This window comes from Aphelocoma coerulescens, chromosome 19 (assembly GCF_041296385.1).
Source record: "Aphelocoma coerulescens isolate FSJ_1873_10779 chromosome 19, UR_Acoe_1.0, whole genome shotgun sequence".
NCBI classification, from domain to species: domain Eukaryota; kingdom Metazoa; phylum Chordata; class Aves; order Passeriformes; family Corvidae; genus Aphelocoma; species Aphelocoma coerulescens.
Genome location: NC_091032.1, coordinates 10,657,285 through 10,672,596, shown reverse-complemented (window position 1 = coordinate 10,672,596; position 15,312 = coordinate 10,657,285). Strand labels below are relative to the sequence as shown.

The following is a 15,312-nucleotide window of genomic DNA, read 5'->3' as shown; positions in this document are numbered from 1 at the left end:
TGTGAATACAGAATAAACATCAGTTTCTGACCCAAAACTCTTACAAGCCTGACTAGCTGAATTGGAGGTATGGTGACAGTGAGCACCAGCACAGAGAAATATTTCATTTAAGGTTGCCCAGTCTTCCTGACAAAGCTGGGATAGAATCCAGGCACAATCTCTGCTGGTGTGAGTTGGCTCAGCTGTGAGCATGCTGTGCTGGGGGGCTGCTATGCACAGGTGTATGTGCTTTGCTGGATTAAGGCCCCAGTTAAGCTCTCCCCTCTGGTGGAATTGATTTCTGGTGTGTGTCCTGTGAGCTGACGACCCACCTGTGTTTTCTTTAGACGTGCGCATTTGAAAGAGTGCTTTGAGACATTAAAGCGCAACATCCCCAACGTCGATGACAAGAAGACCTCAAACCTCAGTGTCCTCAGGAGTGCCTTGCGATACATCCAGGTATGTGCAGCGCTCGTGGGGCTGAGGGCTGGGCTTGTGCAGAGATGGGAGCTGGCTTTGGAGTGAAAAGGAAAATGGGAGAGAAACTCCCCTTCCTCCTTCTCCCATGGAAGCATGGTCATTTATAAACTCCAGGTTTCCAGAATATTTGGATCCTTGAGGAACACTTGCTTCATGCAGTCTTCTTATTCTAGAAGTTCCAAGTTAACCACAAATCATCCTTGCCAGCAATGTTGATGGCAGGGAGCAGATAATTCAGGTGATCTTAGCAATCCAGGCTGAGTGAATTTCAGTTGCTCCTTTTGGGCTCAGGTGAATTTTAATACGTGTGTATGGGGAGGTTTTCTGTTTGGATGGATTTCTGTGAAGATTTGGTATGTCTCAAAATTTTGATGAGATTGACATGTGAGTACAAGTCATTTGCTTGGAGGCAAGGGAAGCCTGGAATTAGGGGTTGCAGCATGAAGCTGTAGGTGGATGGGGCACCAGGAGTGAATGTGGGAGAAAGCACAGGTAAAAATGAGTTGTGTTTGTAGCTGGAGGGAAATAAGTGTTAGTGTTTGCTTGTTTATTGTTTGTGCAAGTGGTTAATGGTAGCACAAAATAAATTGTTGTAGATGTCCCCTGTGAATGTGAAATCAGTAGCATGTAATGCAATTAAAATTCATCTGGAAACTGCATCCGGGGCTGAGTACTGAGTCAGGGTATTTGGAGTGGAGCTGTTTCTGGAGTCGGGGCTGACACCCTGGGAATACTGATGCAGGTGCAGACTTCTCTGTGAGCAGATTCTGCTCTGCAGTGTTTTTATTTTGTGCTTTTGGAAGGCAGCTTGAAATTCTGTTTGAGGCTGTCAGTGGTGATGGCCAGTCCTGCCTCTCCCTCCTTCCTGGCTGCCTTGTGCAGCGCTGGAGGCCTCGGTGCAGTGCAGTTCTGTGCTGCCTGTGAGCGTTCAGACCGACAGCTCTGTATATCGCTGGGAGTGAAACCCTCAGCATGTCCTCTTGGGAGGTGTAAACTGCTTTTGTGATGGTCCAGGAGCTATTCTTGGGGTGGTGCAGTTACACCAGTGTTCAATCAATCAGTGAAGTGAAAATGCAGCGATTGGCAGGGTTAGTGGCACAGTATTTCCCCTCTGGTGTTGGGACCTTCACGCCGACAGGGGCTGTGCCACAGCTCTGGTTTGCCAGCTGTGCTGCCCATGCACCACAGACGGTGTAGTTTGTGGGAGGAACCTCTCCGGTGGCCGGTCTGGGGTGTGCAGTCCTGGGAGGGGACCGGCCGGCCAGCTGTCCGTGGCTGTCCGTCGGTCGGTCGGTGTGGTGGCGCTGGGCGGGTCGGTCAGCTGGCCTGCAGCTGGGTGCTCGCCTGGTGTGGTGGAGGAGGTCACGGTGACCTCGGGCCCGTACCAGCGTCCATCCCCACGTGTGTGGGGAGCACATGGCGAGCACCAGGCCTCGCTGGCGTGGCAGGGCTGCCCGCCGGCGGCTGTGAGCTGGCACTCACCCGGCACCGGTGCGGAGCTGGCTCCCTGCCCCGCGGGCAGTGACACAGCATGGCCTGTGACGTTGTGTAACCTCCTTGCTGCATCTCCTCCTCATCATTTTGCTGGGCAGTGGGAGCGTCTCTGGCAGCTGCTCAGGGAGTATCCTGAGCACTATTTTCCTTGGCAGCACCAAAGCTGTGGGTCTGTGACTCAGTCACAGGATTCAGTTGTGCTAAAAACTTGAGCACTCTTTATTTGCCTGAAAAAAAACCAGATTATTAAAAATCTGATTTGAAATTTCAGCATTCAAAAATAATAATAATATTTAATTTTTTTTTTTACTGCAGTTTCAATTTAGCTTTGATCTGTCTCAACAAAACTTACATCTATCAGTGTGGGGATGGCCACTGCTCAAGTGCCAGGCTCCGTGTGTTTCACTCACAGGCTCCGTGTTTCCCTTGAAAAGAGAACAGGGCAATTGTACAAAAGGGATTTAAAAGTAAAAGCTCTTATTCTCAGGATAGCAAAGCAGGTTTTCACTAAAGGGAAAAAAAAAAGCCCAAAAAATCCAAACCCAAATGAGCCGTGCAGGGGAGCAGCACAGCGCCGGCCAGAGCTCTGCATAGCGGCTGCTCTGCTCCCACAGGCACTGTGACAGTACACTGATTGTTGCAGCCTCTCTTCCTACAAAATCCTTCCTTCCCCCCTTCCCAGCTGGAACTTCTGAGAAACAGGCTGTTTGTTTCCTTGGCTGGATTTAAATATTTGTATCTGCGTCAAATCAGATAAGTTAGAAAGTTAAATTCCAAACTTCCCATAGAGCAGTCATTTTAATTTATCCTTGGACCTGGGCTTGTGCTTTGCAACAGTAAATTAGAATTTGCAATTAAGCACACTGTTACACAAAGGAAATGGGGCCCAACTCAGCTGGAAGTTAATAATCCCTTTAGCTGGTGATTCAGCTTGGGGCGGTGTGGGCTGTTGTGCCACGGCTCTCAGCTGAGGAGGGTGTCCCAGTGGGTCCAGCAGCAGAGTGGGCTCCAGACCCCAGCACACACCTCCGACCAAGTCCGTTTGTTAGATGGGCCACCTCGGCTCTTGTTCTTCACTCTCCCGCCTGCAAAACCTGAGTGAAAATGCTGAAGACCTCTGGGAAGTTTGTAAGATGCATGGAGTGATGTGGAAAAAACCACGGTGAGAATAAAATGCTGTTTGTTTAAAGAGAGAGCAGAGCCCTGTCCCCTCGGTTGCTCCTGAGCAGTGTCCCCAGGCAGAGGACAGGCCTGTCCTCCCCAGAGCCCCTCTGTGCCTGTGCTGGGGAAGGGGCTGCTGGGGCAGCACGTCAGACACAGCTCACAGCCTGTGCAGCTGGGCATTCGGATTTGGTTCTCTCTGAAGGATTCCTTGCCCCCTAGGAAACGTAATCGTCTTCTTTGGAAACTAACTGAAGCCCTTAAGCAAGACTGCTGCTCTGTGTTCTCAAACTGTCCCTGTCACTGTGGCACCTGCACACCCTCCAGTTTCAGGGGTTATTTTCTATTGTACACTTAGTGTCAGATGACATCCAGGTGATTTGCTCACCAGGTGACCCTGGGACAACTGGCACACAGCCCAGCCCGTCAGTCTCAGGGTGTGCTGCAGGTCCTGCTTGTTGGCCAGTTTCCCCAGTACAGTTCAAATGCTGACTAAATAACAATGTGCTTTCAAAATCTGAGATGCAGCTGAGCTTCCCAGGGCATGCAAAAGGCAAAGAGCAGAAGTCTTTGGAAGGTGTTGAAACAAGACACCACTGTGATCCCACCCCCTGCACATGCTGCTGGGTATGGCAGAGGCTCTGGGGGGCTGCTGTGGTGACAGATAGGCTGTGGTTGTACAGAGCGGTTTTGGCTCTGTTTGTGAAACAGACTTCACTTACAATTTTACAGAAGTCCTCTGGCAGCCCTGCTTGTGGTGTTAGAGACAAAATGTAGCTGTGCCGAACTGAGGATTTATATGGCCAGTTTGTCGTTATTTCCTTGGGCAGGGGCAAGAAGGGTGAAATTTCCTTTTCCCCCAAGAGCTGGGGTTGGCCCTGTACACCACATCCTGCTGATGGGACAGGTACTGGAACAGGGCCACAGGTGGCCACTGGCTGAAAATTTGCCTCTGGGGCCAGTCTTCCCAGAAATCACCCAGATAAATTTTTGATGCAAACCAGTCTTTTGATTTTTCTGGTTTGTTGCACTTAGAGGGATGTATAAATGAGTGGCAAAGCTATTTAAAAGTCACAAGTCTGCTTATGTGAACAGTCTTGCTGTCACTTGAACTGCAGTCCAGCTGGCCAGGAAAGTATTTTACCAAAGTGAAGTAGTCTTCATGGTGGAAACCTTCCCTTTCCAAAGTGAGATGAAGCTGTGCTGCGGCTCTCTCCCAGCTCATCGCAGGTGGTTAGAAGCAGCCCCTGATAGTTTCCATGGCCTGATGCCTTCCTCAGGAGCTAAAAAAAAATGTTTGACTAAAAAAACGTCCTGGTGTTCTGAACTCAAGGTAATGGACGTGTCCATAAATTCCCAATTAAATTGCTACATTGTTCATTTTGGGGGAAGTGTGCTTGATTTCCTCCTCTGATTACAAACGGGGCTTCCTCAGCTGGTCTGGCTCCGTGTGGCCGGGCTGTGGCCTCAGCTGGCCTTGGTCACTGCTGTCAGATCAATGGCGCTTTCCTTTGTCATATGTAGCTGCTCCGGAGTGAAGTTAAAGCAGGGACAGAAGTTCACAGGTCTCAGATCATTGAGAAAATGAGTTCATCAAACTCAAACAGTAAATAATAGAGCTGATGCCTGACCTCCTGCCAGGAGTGAAACCCTTCGGGAGCTGACTTACCTGTGCTCACCAGTGCTGCCAATCATCCATGATGTTTAAGTTGTTTATCCTCAGCTCATCTCCCTTGGCTTCTCAGGCTGCCTGAAGCAACAGTTGTGCACCTAAGAATAATGTAGTTTTCTACTCATGCCAACAATAATCAACAGAATTGACTCCCTTCAGGGTAGAAGGAATCCAAAGTACTATCCAAGGATGCCTAAATAGTATATGTAGAAATCCTTTGTGATGCCCTTTTTAAGCTGATCTCATGGACATGTGAACAGACCAGATACTGGTTTTACATTGGTTAAATTTTCCTTTTAAGATCCACAGCATCTCTTTGTCTTTTAGTTTATTTACCTGTCATTTCATTGGTCCCTGAGCACAGTAATTCATCCCTACCTGCATGTAGAGGACCAGAACAAGACTGGTGGGTTTTTGAGTCCCATAGCAGTGCTTGATTTGGGGTTTGGGTGTTGATGGGTGCAGAGGACCCTGCAGCCATGCCAGATGCTGGTGCAGGAGGTGCTAGACTGCAGGCACAAACCCACAGGTCTGACAATGGTTGTGGTTAAAGACCAGAACTCGTTTACATTCAGGCAATGTTGTGGCTGGATTATTGACCAAAATGCATAAACCAAACCGTGCTGCTGAATCCTGTTAAGTTCCCCACCTTGATGAGGATGGCTGTAACTGTGTTTTTATTCTGTGCTAGCTGTGAGGTGAATATACTCATCTTCTGTAAAACTTGTCTAGTAAGAGTTGGGTCCATCAGTACCTGCCGTGCCTCCCTCACGTGAGCAGCGTTCACATGCCAAGCTGTGCTGCTTCATGTTGTTTACCTGACCTGATCCACTGATTCTATCTTGTCTAATTAGCCTGAATTTCAGTGCCAGTAATGAAGGCCTCCAGCATCCATAGGCTATGGTCATGCAAGGTGGTGTCATCTGTAGATTTCAGAAAGTGATGAGAAGTAAGATCTTCAAAAAAATAGGTTTTAATAAAGCAAGTTGGAAGCTACTTAAAAATGTAAAACTGAATTTCCCACTGTTCCTCCAGCTGCAGCAGGACCTGTCTGCAGGGAGGCTCATCCAGGGAGCCATCAGGGCATTTTTGTTTGCAGGATTGGCTGCAGAACATGTCCTGTGATTAAAAATGTCCAGCATTTGGACCTTGTTGAGTGATTGAAGGCTGTTTCTTAACCTTTGCCAAGAGGGTTGATGATTATTTTAACGAGAGCAGTGATGATTACAGCTTGGTTGCATGGGCTCTATTTTATGTGTGACATTGCAGAAGTCGCCTGCCTTTAAAACACAGCAAAAGCCCCAAACAACCCAAAACCCTGCCAAACATCACAGCTGTGTGGTTTGCTTTGTGGGTTTGCCCTTCCTCGAGGGCCTGACTGGGAAGAGGTCTGGACCCTGTGGCACAAGTGACAGGGCAGGTTGGGTTCCTGTTCTTGTCAGTAGCAGAGGTGTGTGTTGATACTCTTTGAAGTTACCATGAAGTAGTTACTGACTGATGGGAACTGCTAACAAATAGTTGTAAGAAAGCGATAACCATGGTGTGTGGAGTGCTGCAGACTTCCATGTTCTCTGAACTCTGCAGCTGTGCGTATCACAGCAGCCAATGTTGTTAGCTACAAAACAATAAATGAGGGGGATTCTGACACTGCCAGCAGTAGTGCAGACCCAAGCCCTCCAGCACAGACAGAGGTTTCCACCTGGGCACAGCTTTGCCTTGTGGCCTCGTACAGGTGCTGGAGTTGGTTTGTGTTTAACAGCTGGGTCTTGTGTCCTCCCACTGCCACCATGGCCCTGACAATGAGGGAGGTGGATGGAGAGAAATTCTCTGGTGACCCAGGTCTGCTCTGTGGGCCGTGGGTGGAGCTGCTGGGATGTGAGTAACTGGCACTGACCTCCTTAGACGGATGGGGAAACAGGAAGGAGAGGTGGTGCGGGACGATGGCATTCTCTGAGTCACCAGGACCTTGGACCTGCTGCCGTGGTGTGGGGGAGTGGTTCTGTCAGAGCCCTTGGCTGTTGGGACTGCCATCACCTGCCAGAACTGTGTTTTGGGAGGTGTCCTCTCCCAGGAGAAGCCCTCACTTCCCTGCTCCCTGGGCAGGTTTCCTTCAGGTGTGCAGCTCACCTGTGCCTTGTGCCTGTTGGCTGAGCCGAAGTGTAGGAATGGGAACAAAGGGAGGGCTGCACCCAGGACCCATCCAAAACTCTGCCTGGGCTCCTGCAGCTGCCCAGAGATGCCTGCAAGGAAAATACAGAAGCACTGCAGCAAGTCGATGTAGGGATAATGTGTCTGCTCAGAAGTCTCCTCCTCATCCCTGGCAGACAGGGTCTGGCTGTGGCTCCAAGGCATAAACCAGCCTGTTGCCCTCTGGAGCTGCTGTCCATTCATCATCACAAAGGCTTGGGAAGAGCTTCCAGGGTCCTGCGTCCAGCAGTTGTGTTGTTAATAGTAATCCCTTCTTGAGATGCAGCATGCTTCATTTCTGTTTGCAGGAAATGGTAACAGTTAATCTCAAAAGTGTATTTCCCACTATTTTTAAAATTTCAATTCTTTTTTAAATTTAAGTGCTGCAGAAGTAAATTTGAAATAAAAATTCTCAAGTTTTAATTTCCCAAGTTATTATAATTTGTTTGGGGTCATTTTCTAAGTAACAAACACACCACGGTATTTCAGGGTCTTTGGGGCATCCAGAATCCACTGCAATCATTAAAAATGTCTTGTTTGTTTCCTGAACGACAGAGACAGGTTAAAAAAATAAAAATAGGAAGAGCAAAACACACGACCAAACATAACACCAAGTGATTGCAAGTCATACTTCAATTATTTTAAAATTGAATTTCTTGTGTCCTTGGGAGTCATGTCAAGGAATAAACCAGATCTGCTTAACTGGTAGCAACCAGCATGGGTCCAGTGACTGGCCTGGGGATGGCTCTGCTTTTCCCTGCTTTGTTGTTCTGTGGGTTCCAGTTGGTTGTTACCTTTTTTTTGTTGTTGTTAATGTTTTTTTTCTGAGTTTATTTTTTGTCTTCCTGATTTGGGTTCTTCCTCCCCTCTGCCCCAGTGACTCTTTATACTTTGTCCAGAGCGTGGTGCTTCAGGAGGCTGGCTCTGACAGGTCAGTGCAAACAGCCATGTTCCAGCCCTAGTTTTGATCACAGATTATGGCCTCCTGTCTCTTTTTATCAGGAGCCTGAACTGCATTTATCACTGTGAAATGATAAATGTAAATACCAACGCATGTTCTTATTTTCCACGATTGCTCTGCTCCAGGCAGATTTCCTATTCTGGGAAGTATTTCTGTCTAGAAGTTCGTCCCTACCCTTGCAGCCAGGTTGAGCCATGGTGGGTGGTGCCCACCCCACTGGGACCTGCCGAAAAGTGGGTGCAGCCTGTGCAGGTGTGGCCTGTGCAGCGAGGACGTGCTCCTTCCCTGAAGTGCCCGTGCCTGTGTGAGGGTGAGGTCCCCTCCTGGAATACAGCAGCGCTCCTTGGCTGCCGTCCTCAGCCAGGGGTTGAACACGTGGAAGAGCTGGGTCACAAGGCTGCTGGCAAACACCCATGGCCTGGCTGTTGGTGCAGGGGGTCACACTGGTGGGGAGCGAGGGACAGTCTCTGTTTCACCTTGCAGGCTTTATTTTGGTTTTGGTCCTGGTTGATTGAGTTTCAGATCTTGGGAGGCTGAATCTGAGGCGTGAACACTGGGAGCCTGAAGTCCTTGTCCTGCACTTCCCCCTCATTAGCACACAGGCTGTCCCCTCTCCCGGTCTGCTGGGGACTGGTCACGGCGAGACCCTCGCCCTGTTCTCCCGGTGCTGCATCTGTTAATGCCTTAGGGCTTTGGGTCAAGCCCGTTGTGATTTTACCCTGTGCTGGGAGAAAGCGAGGCTGTGCTCCTGTGCTGAGCAGAGGCTCCTGTGGCCCAGGCTGCGGTCAGGTGTAGCTGTGGGTGGTGACAGTACCGGGGTGGCTGCAGCACAGTGGTGACGTTGCTCTGTGGTGGGGCTGTTGTGCCCCACCTGTATTTCCCGTCGGTGGTACCAGGCCAGCACATCCAGCATCACTGCAGGATCTCATCTCCGAGAGCCAGCAGAATGGAGCAGTTGCCATGGAAACCATGGCTTTGGTTCCCGTGGCAACCAGCCGGGGTTCACACACGGCTGCTTCTCGCAAACAGAGGGGCTGGTTGGCATCGGCAGGAGCGGGGCCGGGGGTCCGCGGTGCAGGGCAGGGTCTGGTAGGTGCTGTCACCTCAGCGGGTGCAGGCAGTGGCTGCAGAGGCTGGGGATGCTGGCCCAGTGCCGGGGGAACTGGCTCCTCATCTTCCCGCTGCCGTAGGCTCCACTCCCTCCATCGCAGCAGGTCAGCTGGGGTTGGGGCAGGTGGTTGTTGTAGGTGCTGGGCTGTGAACAAACTGCTCGTGGCAGCTGAGGAGCTGAGACAATTTAGCACGATTGGAGTTAGGAATGCCCAGAATTGATAGAAGTGATGGAAAATCCCCAAGTCCTACAGGTGAGTGTGATGGCTTGGCCATGGAGTTTGGAGCTGGAGCTGTTTGGGTTCCATCCGGGGCTGTGTGGGGACAGCTGGTTCCCCAGCATCCCTCTGGTCCTGGTTGGAATGTTTTTGGAGTCAGGCTGGTGGATGCTTGCTCCTACTGTGGATCTCCTGCACTGTGGCAGTCCCAGCAAGGATAAGATCCTTTTCTTAGGATTTAGGGTTTTTTCCATTACGTATAGGAATCACAGCTCTGTGCAGCAATGGGGAGCCTGAACAGCTGGTCTGGTCTGTGCTGGAGGTCTGTCAGGTGGAATGGCAGCTGAGGACCCTCCCATGCCCAGTAGATCCCACTCTGTGGCACCAGCTGTGATCCCCAGGGCAGAGAGTTGAAGAATCCAGCTCAGAATTGCCAATCACTCTCCTAATTGCTCATTGATGAGGTGTTTTCAATCAGCGAATGCCATGTAAGAGAAGAAAGCAGCTGAAACATTCTTTGGAAAAGCTCATAATTGAAAGTGTGTTTTTAAACTGCTAATAAAATGTTTATGAGGGAAGCTGTGTAATAAGGCCTTTTAAACCTCACTTATGCCAGCCGCAGGGCCAGCAACATTCCTGAGGCAGGGAAGGCATTGGGGGCATTATTTCCAGTCTTGATGTGAGAGTGAGCAATTTAATTACAGACAGCTATAAAATGGAAAATTCTTTGCAGTGACAAATGATTGTTGCTACATAAGGAGAGCAGGAGTTGGTGTACGGTTTGTTTACCGAATAATGACAGGGAGATGCACTCAAGGACCAAACAGTGGCTCCAAAACAGCCGGGACAGTGGGCACAAAGTGGGGAAGTGTTACCTCTGGAATTGTGTCAGGCCTTCGCTGTTGTTGCAGTCATCTGGTCTCGCTTCAGTAATCCAGGTGGATAAAGGCTGCCAAGGAGCTGACAGGTACAGGAGAAGACTCACATACTCAGGGGAGCAAAAGCAAACTGACACATGGATTTTAATTTGGTTGGTGGTGTTTAAATTAAAGATGAAGGGACTCACCAGTGCCCTTGTGCCCTTGTCACTGCTTCCACCTGCCTGTGGAGCAGCCCCTGCTGTGCCCGCTGCAGTGGTGCCTGGCAGGGGAGGCTCAGGCCTTTGCTCTGCTGCAAAGGGCTCACTCTCAGCTTCAGCTCAGCAGAACTGACACTGTTCAGAATGGAACATATCTGCTTTCACCAGAGCCAGCAGCTGATTTACAAAACTTCTCAAGCATCAAAAGCCATGGATGGATTCACAAGAGTATGAGGAAGAGTTCTAAAGTCGTAGCTTCTGTAGGTTCCTCACACTGCAGTGTAACAGTTGCCTGGGCAACCAGGGTTCCCAACTGCTTAACAGGAAAAAAAGAAATGCTACAGTGATGGAGGCACAGACGTAAGAGGGAGGATCTGTGCTGGAGCCTGGTGCTTGCAGAGAGCAGTCTGGGGTGGGGTGGGCTCTGCTGCTGCAGCAGATCTGGCGCTGCTGTGGTGCACGTGGGCTGTGCTCAGTGACGTGCCACCCCCGGCTTTGGGCTGCCCTCTGCTAACAGAGCAGAGCTCGAGCCTGGCCTTCCTGGGGCCAGCCCAGCCTGGCCGCTCTGAGGAAGTGGGAAAACAGAAATGCAGGTAACTTCAGTGATTTTTCCACTGTGGAGAAACAGGATCAGTATTTCATGAGCCAGGTTAAGTGTGTGTCCTTCAGGATCTTGGCAAGCAGCTTAACTGTCATCCAAGGTGCCAGCACCAGACGTGAACCCTTGCCATGGTCCTTCCCAGTGGCTGTGGAGGTGGGTCAGATGGCAGCTCCTGCCTCGCAGCTGGCCCAGGCCTCTGCCTTAATGAAATTTCAGATCTTGAAGGAAAGGTGGTTGGTCATTTGTATGAATTTCTTTTATCAAAATTTAATTCACAGTTACTGTGTTGTTTGTAGTTTTAGGGTGCCCTCTGCCCTTTTCAGTGCTACCATTACTGCCCATTCTGTTGGAAAATTCCAAAGGCTTGGGTTTGGAGAAAAGAATGTGTGGTTATATGTTATTTTAAAGTGGCTGGTTTTGTATTGCATGGGATCCATGGTGATAGTGCTGACAGAAATTCCTGTTTTAGAAAAACATCCCGGGGATCAGTGGGTGTCTCTAAAGGTTTTGATGTGCAGGGGCAGGTCAGTGACCACAGTCCCAGTGACTAAGGTTTGGCCGTCACTGTGGACTTTCTGTTGACTGACGGGAAATCCTGGCACCTGATGTGGGCAGGATGATTTGCAGAAAATAATCTGTCAGAGGGCGGATGCCAGAGATCTGCGTGTCCCCGGGGCTGGCAGTGCCGCGGGCAGAGGGCACGTGGGGAGACGCGCAGCTGCACCATCCACGCTGGCTGCGGTGGCAAGGAGTGCAGGGGCAGGAGGGTCCCTGCTCCCTGTCCCTCAGTGAGCGCTCGTTGCTGCACTGTGCTCCCAGGCTCAGCTCCTGGTGCAGGGCACACTGGAGGGGACTGCACCCACGTGTACCTGCAGAGAGTGGCTGTGCTCCGAGGGAGCTGCAGGAGAGGGAGGAGGGCTCCAGTTAATCACACCCAGTTCATTACTAGGCCAGAGCAGCTCAGCCTGGAGATCTGGCTTTACCAAGTGAGCTCCAGTGAATTGCATCCCAGAATAGTTTTTGAAAGATTTGCGGTGCCTCCAGCCCATCTGCTGCTGCAGCCTCCCCAGCAGCTCCCCTTGGAGCGCGCCCAGCCGTGCCGCAGACCCAGCGAGGGGCTGCCGGGAGCTGGCGCCCAGTCAAGGGCTGGGACTGCTGGCACTGAGGGAGGCAGAGCCCACAGGGCCGGACTTGGACCAGTGCCAGCTCCCAAAGCCTGTGGAGTGCCTCAGACTGACACAGTGAACTCCCTGGCTCTCTTGGCTAGGAGACTCCTCCTGGTGCTTGCTGAGGGTTTGCCTGCCTTCCCAGTAATTAAAAGTTTATAACTAATTACCAGCTGCCCTGCTCATACCTTGTAGTAGTGCTTTCTCCCAGTGCTGGGAGTCTCCTCTCACAGCAGGGAATGAAGCCAAATCTGCTTGAATATGCGTGTGCTGTGCCCAATGCGGTGCCGAGGCTGCAGGGATTTCGTGCCTGCTCCTCCTGGAGAGCTGTTCCTGTCCTGTCCTCTCATGCTCTGCGTGGAGAGCAGCTTTGGGGAGATGCTGCAGAGAGGGGCTGGGCTCATGTTCGCACAGCAGGTTTAGCCTCATCCTTTCTTCTACTTGCCTCTTTCCCGATGACATAGTGAGGGGAAGACATTCAGACAAGTTACATGCAAGTCTTCTTGCATGTTTAAACCTGACCCAGGAACAAGCACCTTCCTCGTCACCTTCACCTTCCCTTCCATTGCTCCGTGTCTCACCCACGCACCTTTGCAAGGGGATCAGAGCACACGCAGCACTTGACTTTTCTGGGTCAGGCAAAATACTTTGGCTGCATTGGATAGGAAAGAGAGTTTAAAACTAGCCTGTGGATTTGGGCCTCAGCCATGTGGGAATCTCTGGGCTACGAGTCAGGGCTGGGGCAGAGCCAGGATTCCAGGAGTCCCCATCCTCCCTTCCTGGCTGTCCCCATGGCCACCTCCCTGCAGCAGGCTGCAGGTCTGCTGGGCTTGCCCAGGACAGAACTGTGGGATCGTGATGTTGGCCTGTCTGCTGCCCGCTTTGGCTTGAAAATCAGCAGGAGAGAAAGAACTGTCCCCTTTGCCTGAAAACCCTCTGTTTTGAGGAGCTTTTAGCTGATCTGGAGGCAGGGAAACTGTTTCCATTGACACACCTGCACTGGTTGTGCCCTGCTAACACACATTGTTTGGCTCTTTTAAAAATACTTCCTTTATTGTTGTTACCAGGACAAAGGTAGCAGCAGGAGCTGCCCTAATCTGTGTTGCCTTAGGCTGCATTAAAGGCCTGGCTGAACAGGCTTTAAGGTCCTTCTCAGCAAACTTGTGAGCTACAACACCAGCAGAACTACTGAAAGGCATGAGGTCAGGCTCTGATTGTACTCATCCTGGAGAACCTGAGAGAGAAATAAAGAGCATGTGTTAAGAACACCATGAGCCAGGTGTGGGGTTTGCTTTTGAGCTCAGTGCTTGCCAGCAGTGAGGGATTAGGAGCATCCATGTGGGCTCTGTGTGGCTGGTATTTTCAGAAGTGTGTGTGGGATTTAAATTCCCAATGGTGAAACTTAACTTCAGAAAATGGACAGTCTGGATGTAGTTTTACAGATTTCACCTAATTTTGTCTCTTTTATGCCTGGGCTGGGGGACCAGGTCTCTGACTGTGCAGTGCTACACTGCTGGCTTAAAAACTCATACAACAGGCCTGTTGTTTTCTGCTGCACTTGGAGTAGTTGATCCCCCTTAGGTCTGTGTGGTTTATATTTCCCAGCAGCAGTGCTGGGCAGTGTGGGGCATTTCTCTATATTGTGTTGACTGATGCAGCAGCTGGATGTGGCAACTCCCAGTGCCAAGGGGGCATTAGCAGGAGAGGACAACATATACCCTTCCTTTGTGTTTGACCTCAGACTTCCCTGTGGTGCAGGGGGTTGTTGGTTCTTCACCATCCCTTCTAGGTCAGGAGCTCTTGGTGTAGTGTGTGTTGCCCAGAAACTCATCAGTACTTCGCTTTTTCTTTCATTCTAAGCATTTCAGTTTTGGGGGCTTATTAGTTTTCCCTCAAAAAGCAGAAAGTGTCCAGTATCAACCAGAGTGATACTTTGTGTGCTGGCTCTTGTCCTTCCCTTTCTGCCCGAACTTGGCAGGTGTAAATACAGCTCAACACATTTGACACCAGCATAACTGGCAATACAGAAAATGAGCTGTGGACATGGGAGTGACCAGATTAGTGTAGATTATTTTGTCTTTGTTCTCATCATATTTCTTTTTCTTTTCTCCGACTTTAGACTTTAAAGAGGAAGGAGAAAGAGTATGAACACGAGATGGAGCGGCTGGCGAGAGAGAAGATCGCTACCCAGCAGCGGCTGGCAGAACTGAAGAACGAGTTGAGCCAGTGGATGGATGTCTTGGAGATTGACAGAATTATTCGCCAGACAGTTCAGCCAGAGGATGACCAGGCATCTACCTCGACAGCATCAGGTACCCATAATTTTTCTCTTTCTCGTGATCATCACAGAAGGTCATTGACACCGTTATGCTGGGGTGGCGGGGGTCTTCCTTTAGCAGCGTCGGGGTTTCTTTGCATTCAGAATAAAGTAAAAGGTTTTGGGGTGTTTGTAATGATTGGTGGTGTTAATAACACACTGCTGCTCATGTGAGGTAAACTGAAACTTGTGCATCAGTGTCAGGTAGAAACAAAGTGCAGGTTTGCACATGCAACCTCATTGTGGAGATAAATCCCTGCTTTCCAAACTTAGCTTTCTTCTTGCACAGCTCTGCAGCCCTGCTCATTAGAAATGGGCATCCTGGTGTATTTGTGTGGATGTGGGAGGGTGTTCAGCACATATGGAAGAAGGATTTGGTACAGGGAGGATCACCAGAGCATTTAAACAACTTTAATGAGCCTTCACATTGTGTGAGAAGGATTCACAGTGAAGATGAAATGACACTAATGGATATCTGACGTGCAGTTCTCAGTGAGAAGTTTCTGCGAGATAGGAGAGTGCATGCTTCCCTCCACACCAGTAGGAAGAGTAGGCAGTCTGTGGATGTAGAGCTTTCCAGAGACACGGAGGCTGTAGCAGTGCATAACCATTCACAGCAGTTCCTTCAAGGCAGCATTTGCTCTTGGCATGCCAGGCAGACGATACCACAGGTTCTTGTTCAGGCTCATCATCTCTGCTGGTAGGAGCAGGCTCCAGGTGTAGGCTGATGGATGCTGGGAGTAGCAGTGCTTTGTCCTTAGAAGTGCTAGCTGTTCCCTCTGCAGTGGCCTCTGCCAAAAGTGACCACATCAAGCTGCTGCCAGCCAGAGCTTGTGGAGAGGAAGTGTCTTCCCTGGTGTTCCTGCTGCTTCTGTATCTTCTGAGATT

General features: G+C 50.2%; 1 protein-coding gene across 1 annotated transcript in view; it reads left to right on the top strand.

Annotated features, from left to right (window-relative positions):
- The window catches only part of MNT (MAX network transcriptional repressor), a 29,285-nt gene that overhangs the window by 11,905 nt on the left and 2,068 nt on the right, over nt 1-15,312 (top strand). The window contains exons 4-5 of the mRNA XM_069033190.1: nt 327-438; nt 14,227-14,419. Coding sequence (XP_068889291.1) covers nt 327-438; nt 14,227-14,419 — 305 coding nt within the window. The remainder of the gene's footprint in view (nt 1-326; nt 439-14,226; nt 14,420-15,312) is intronic.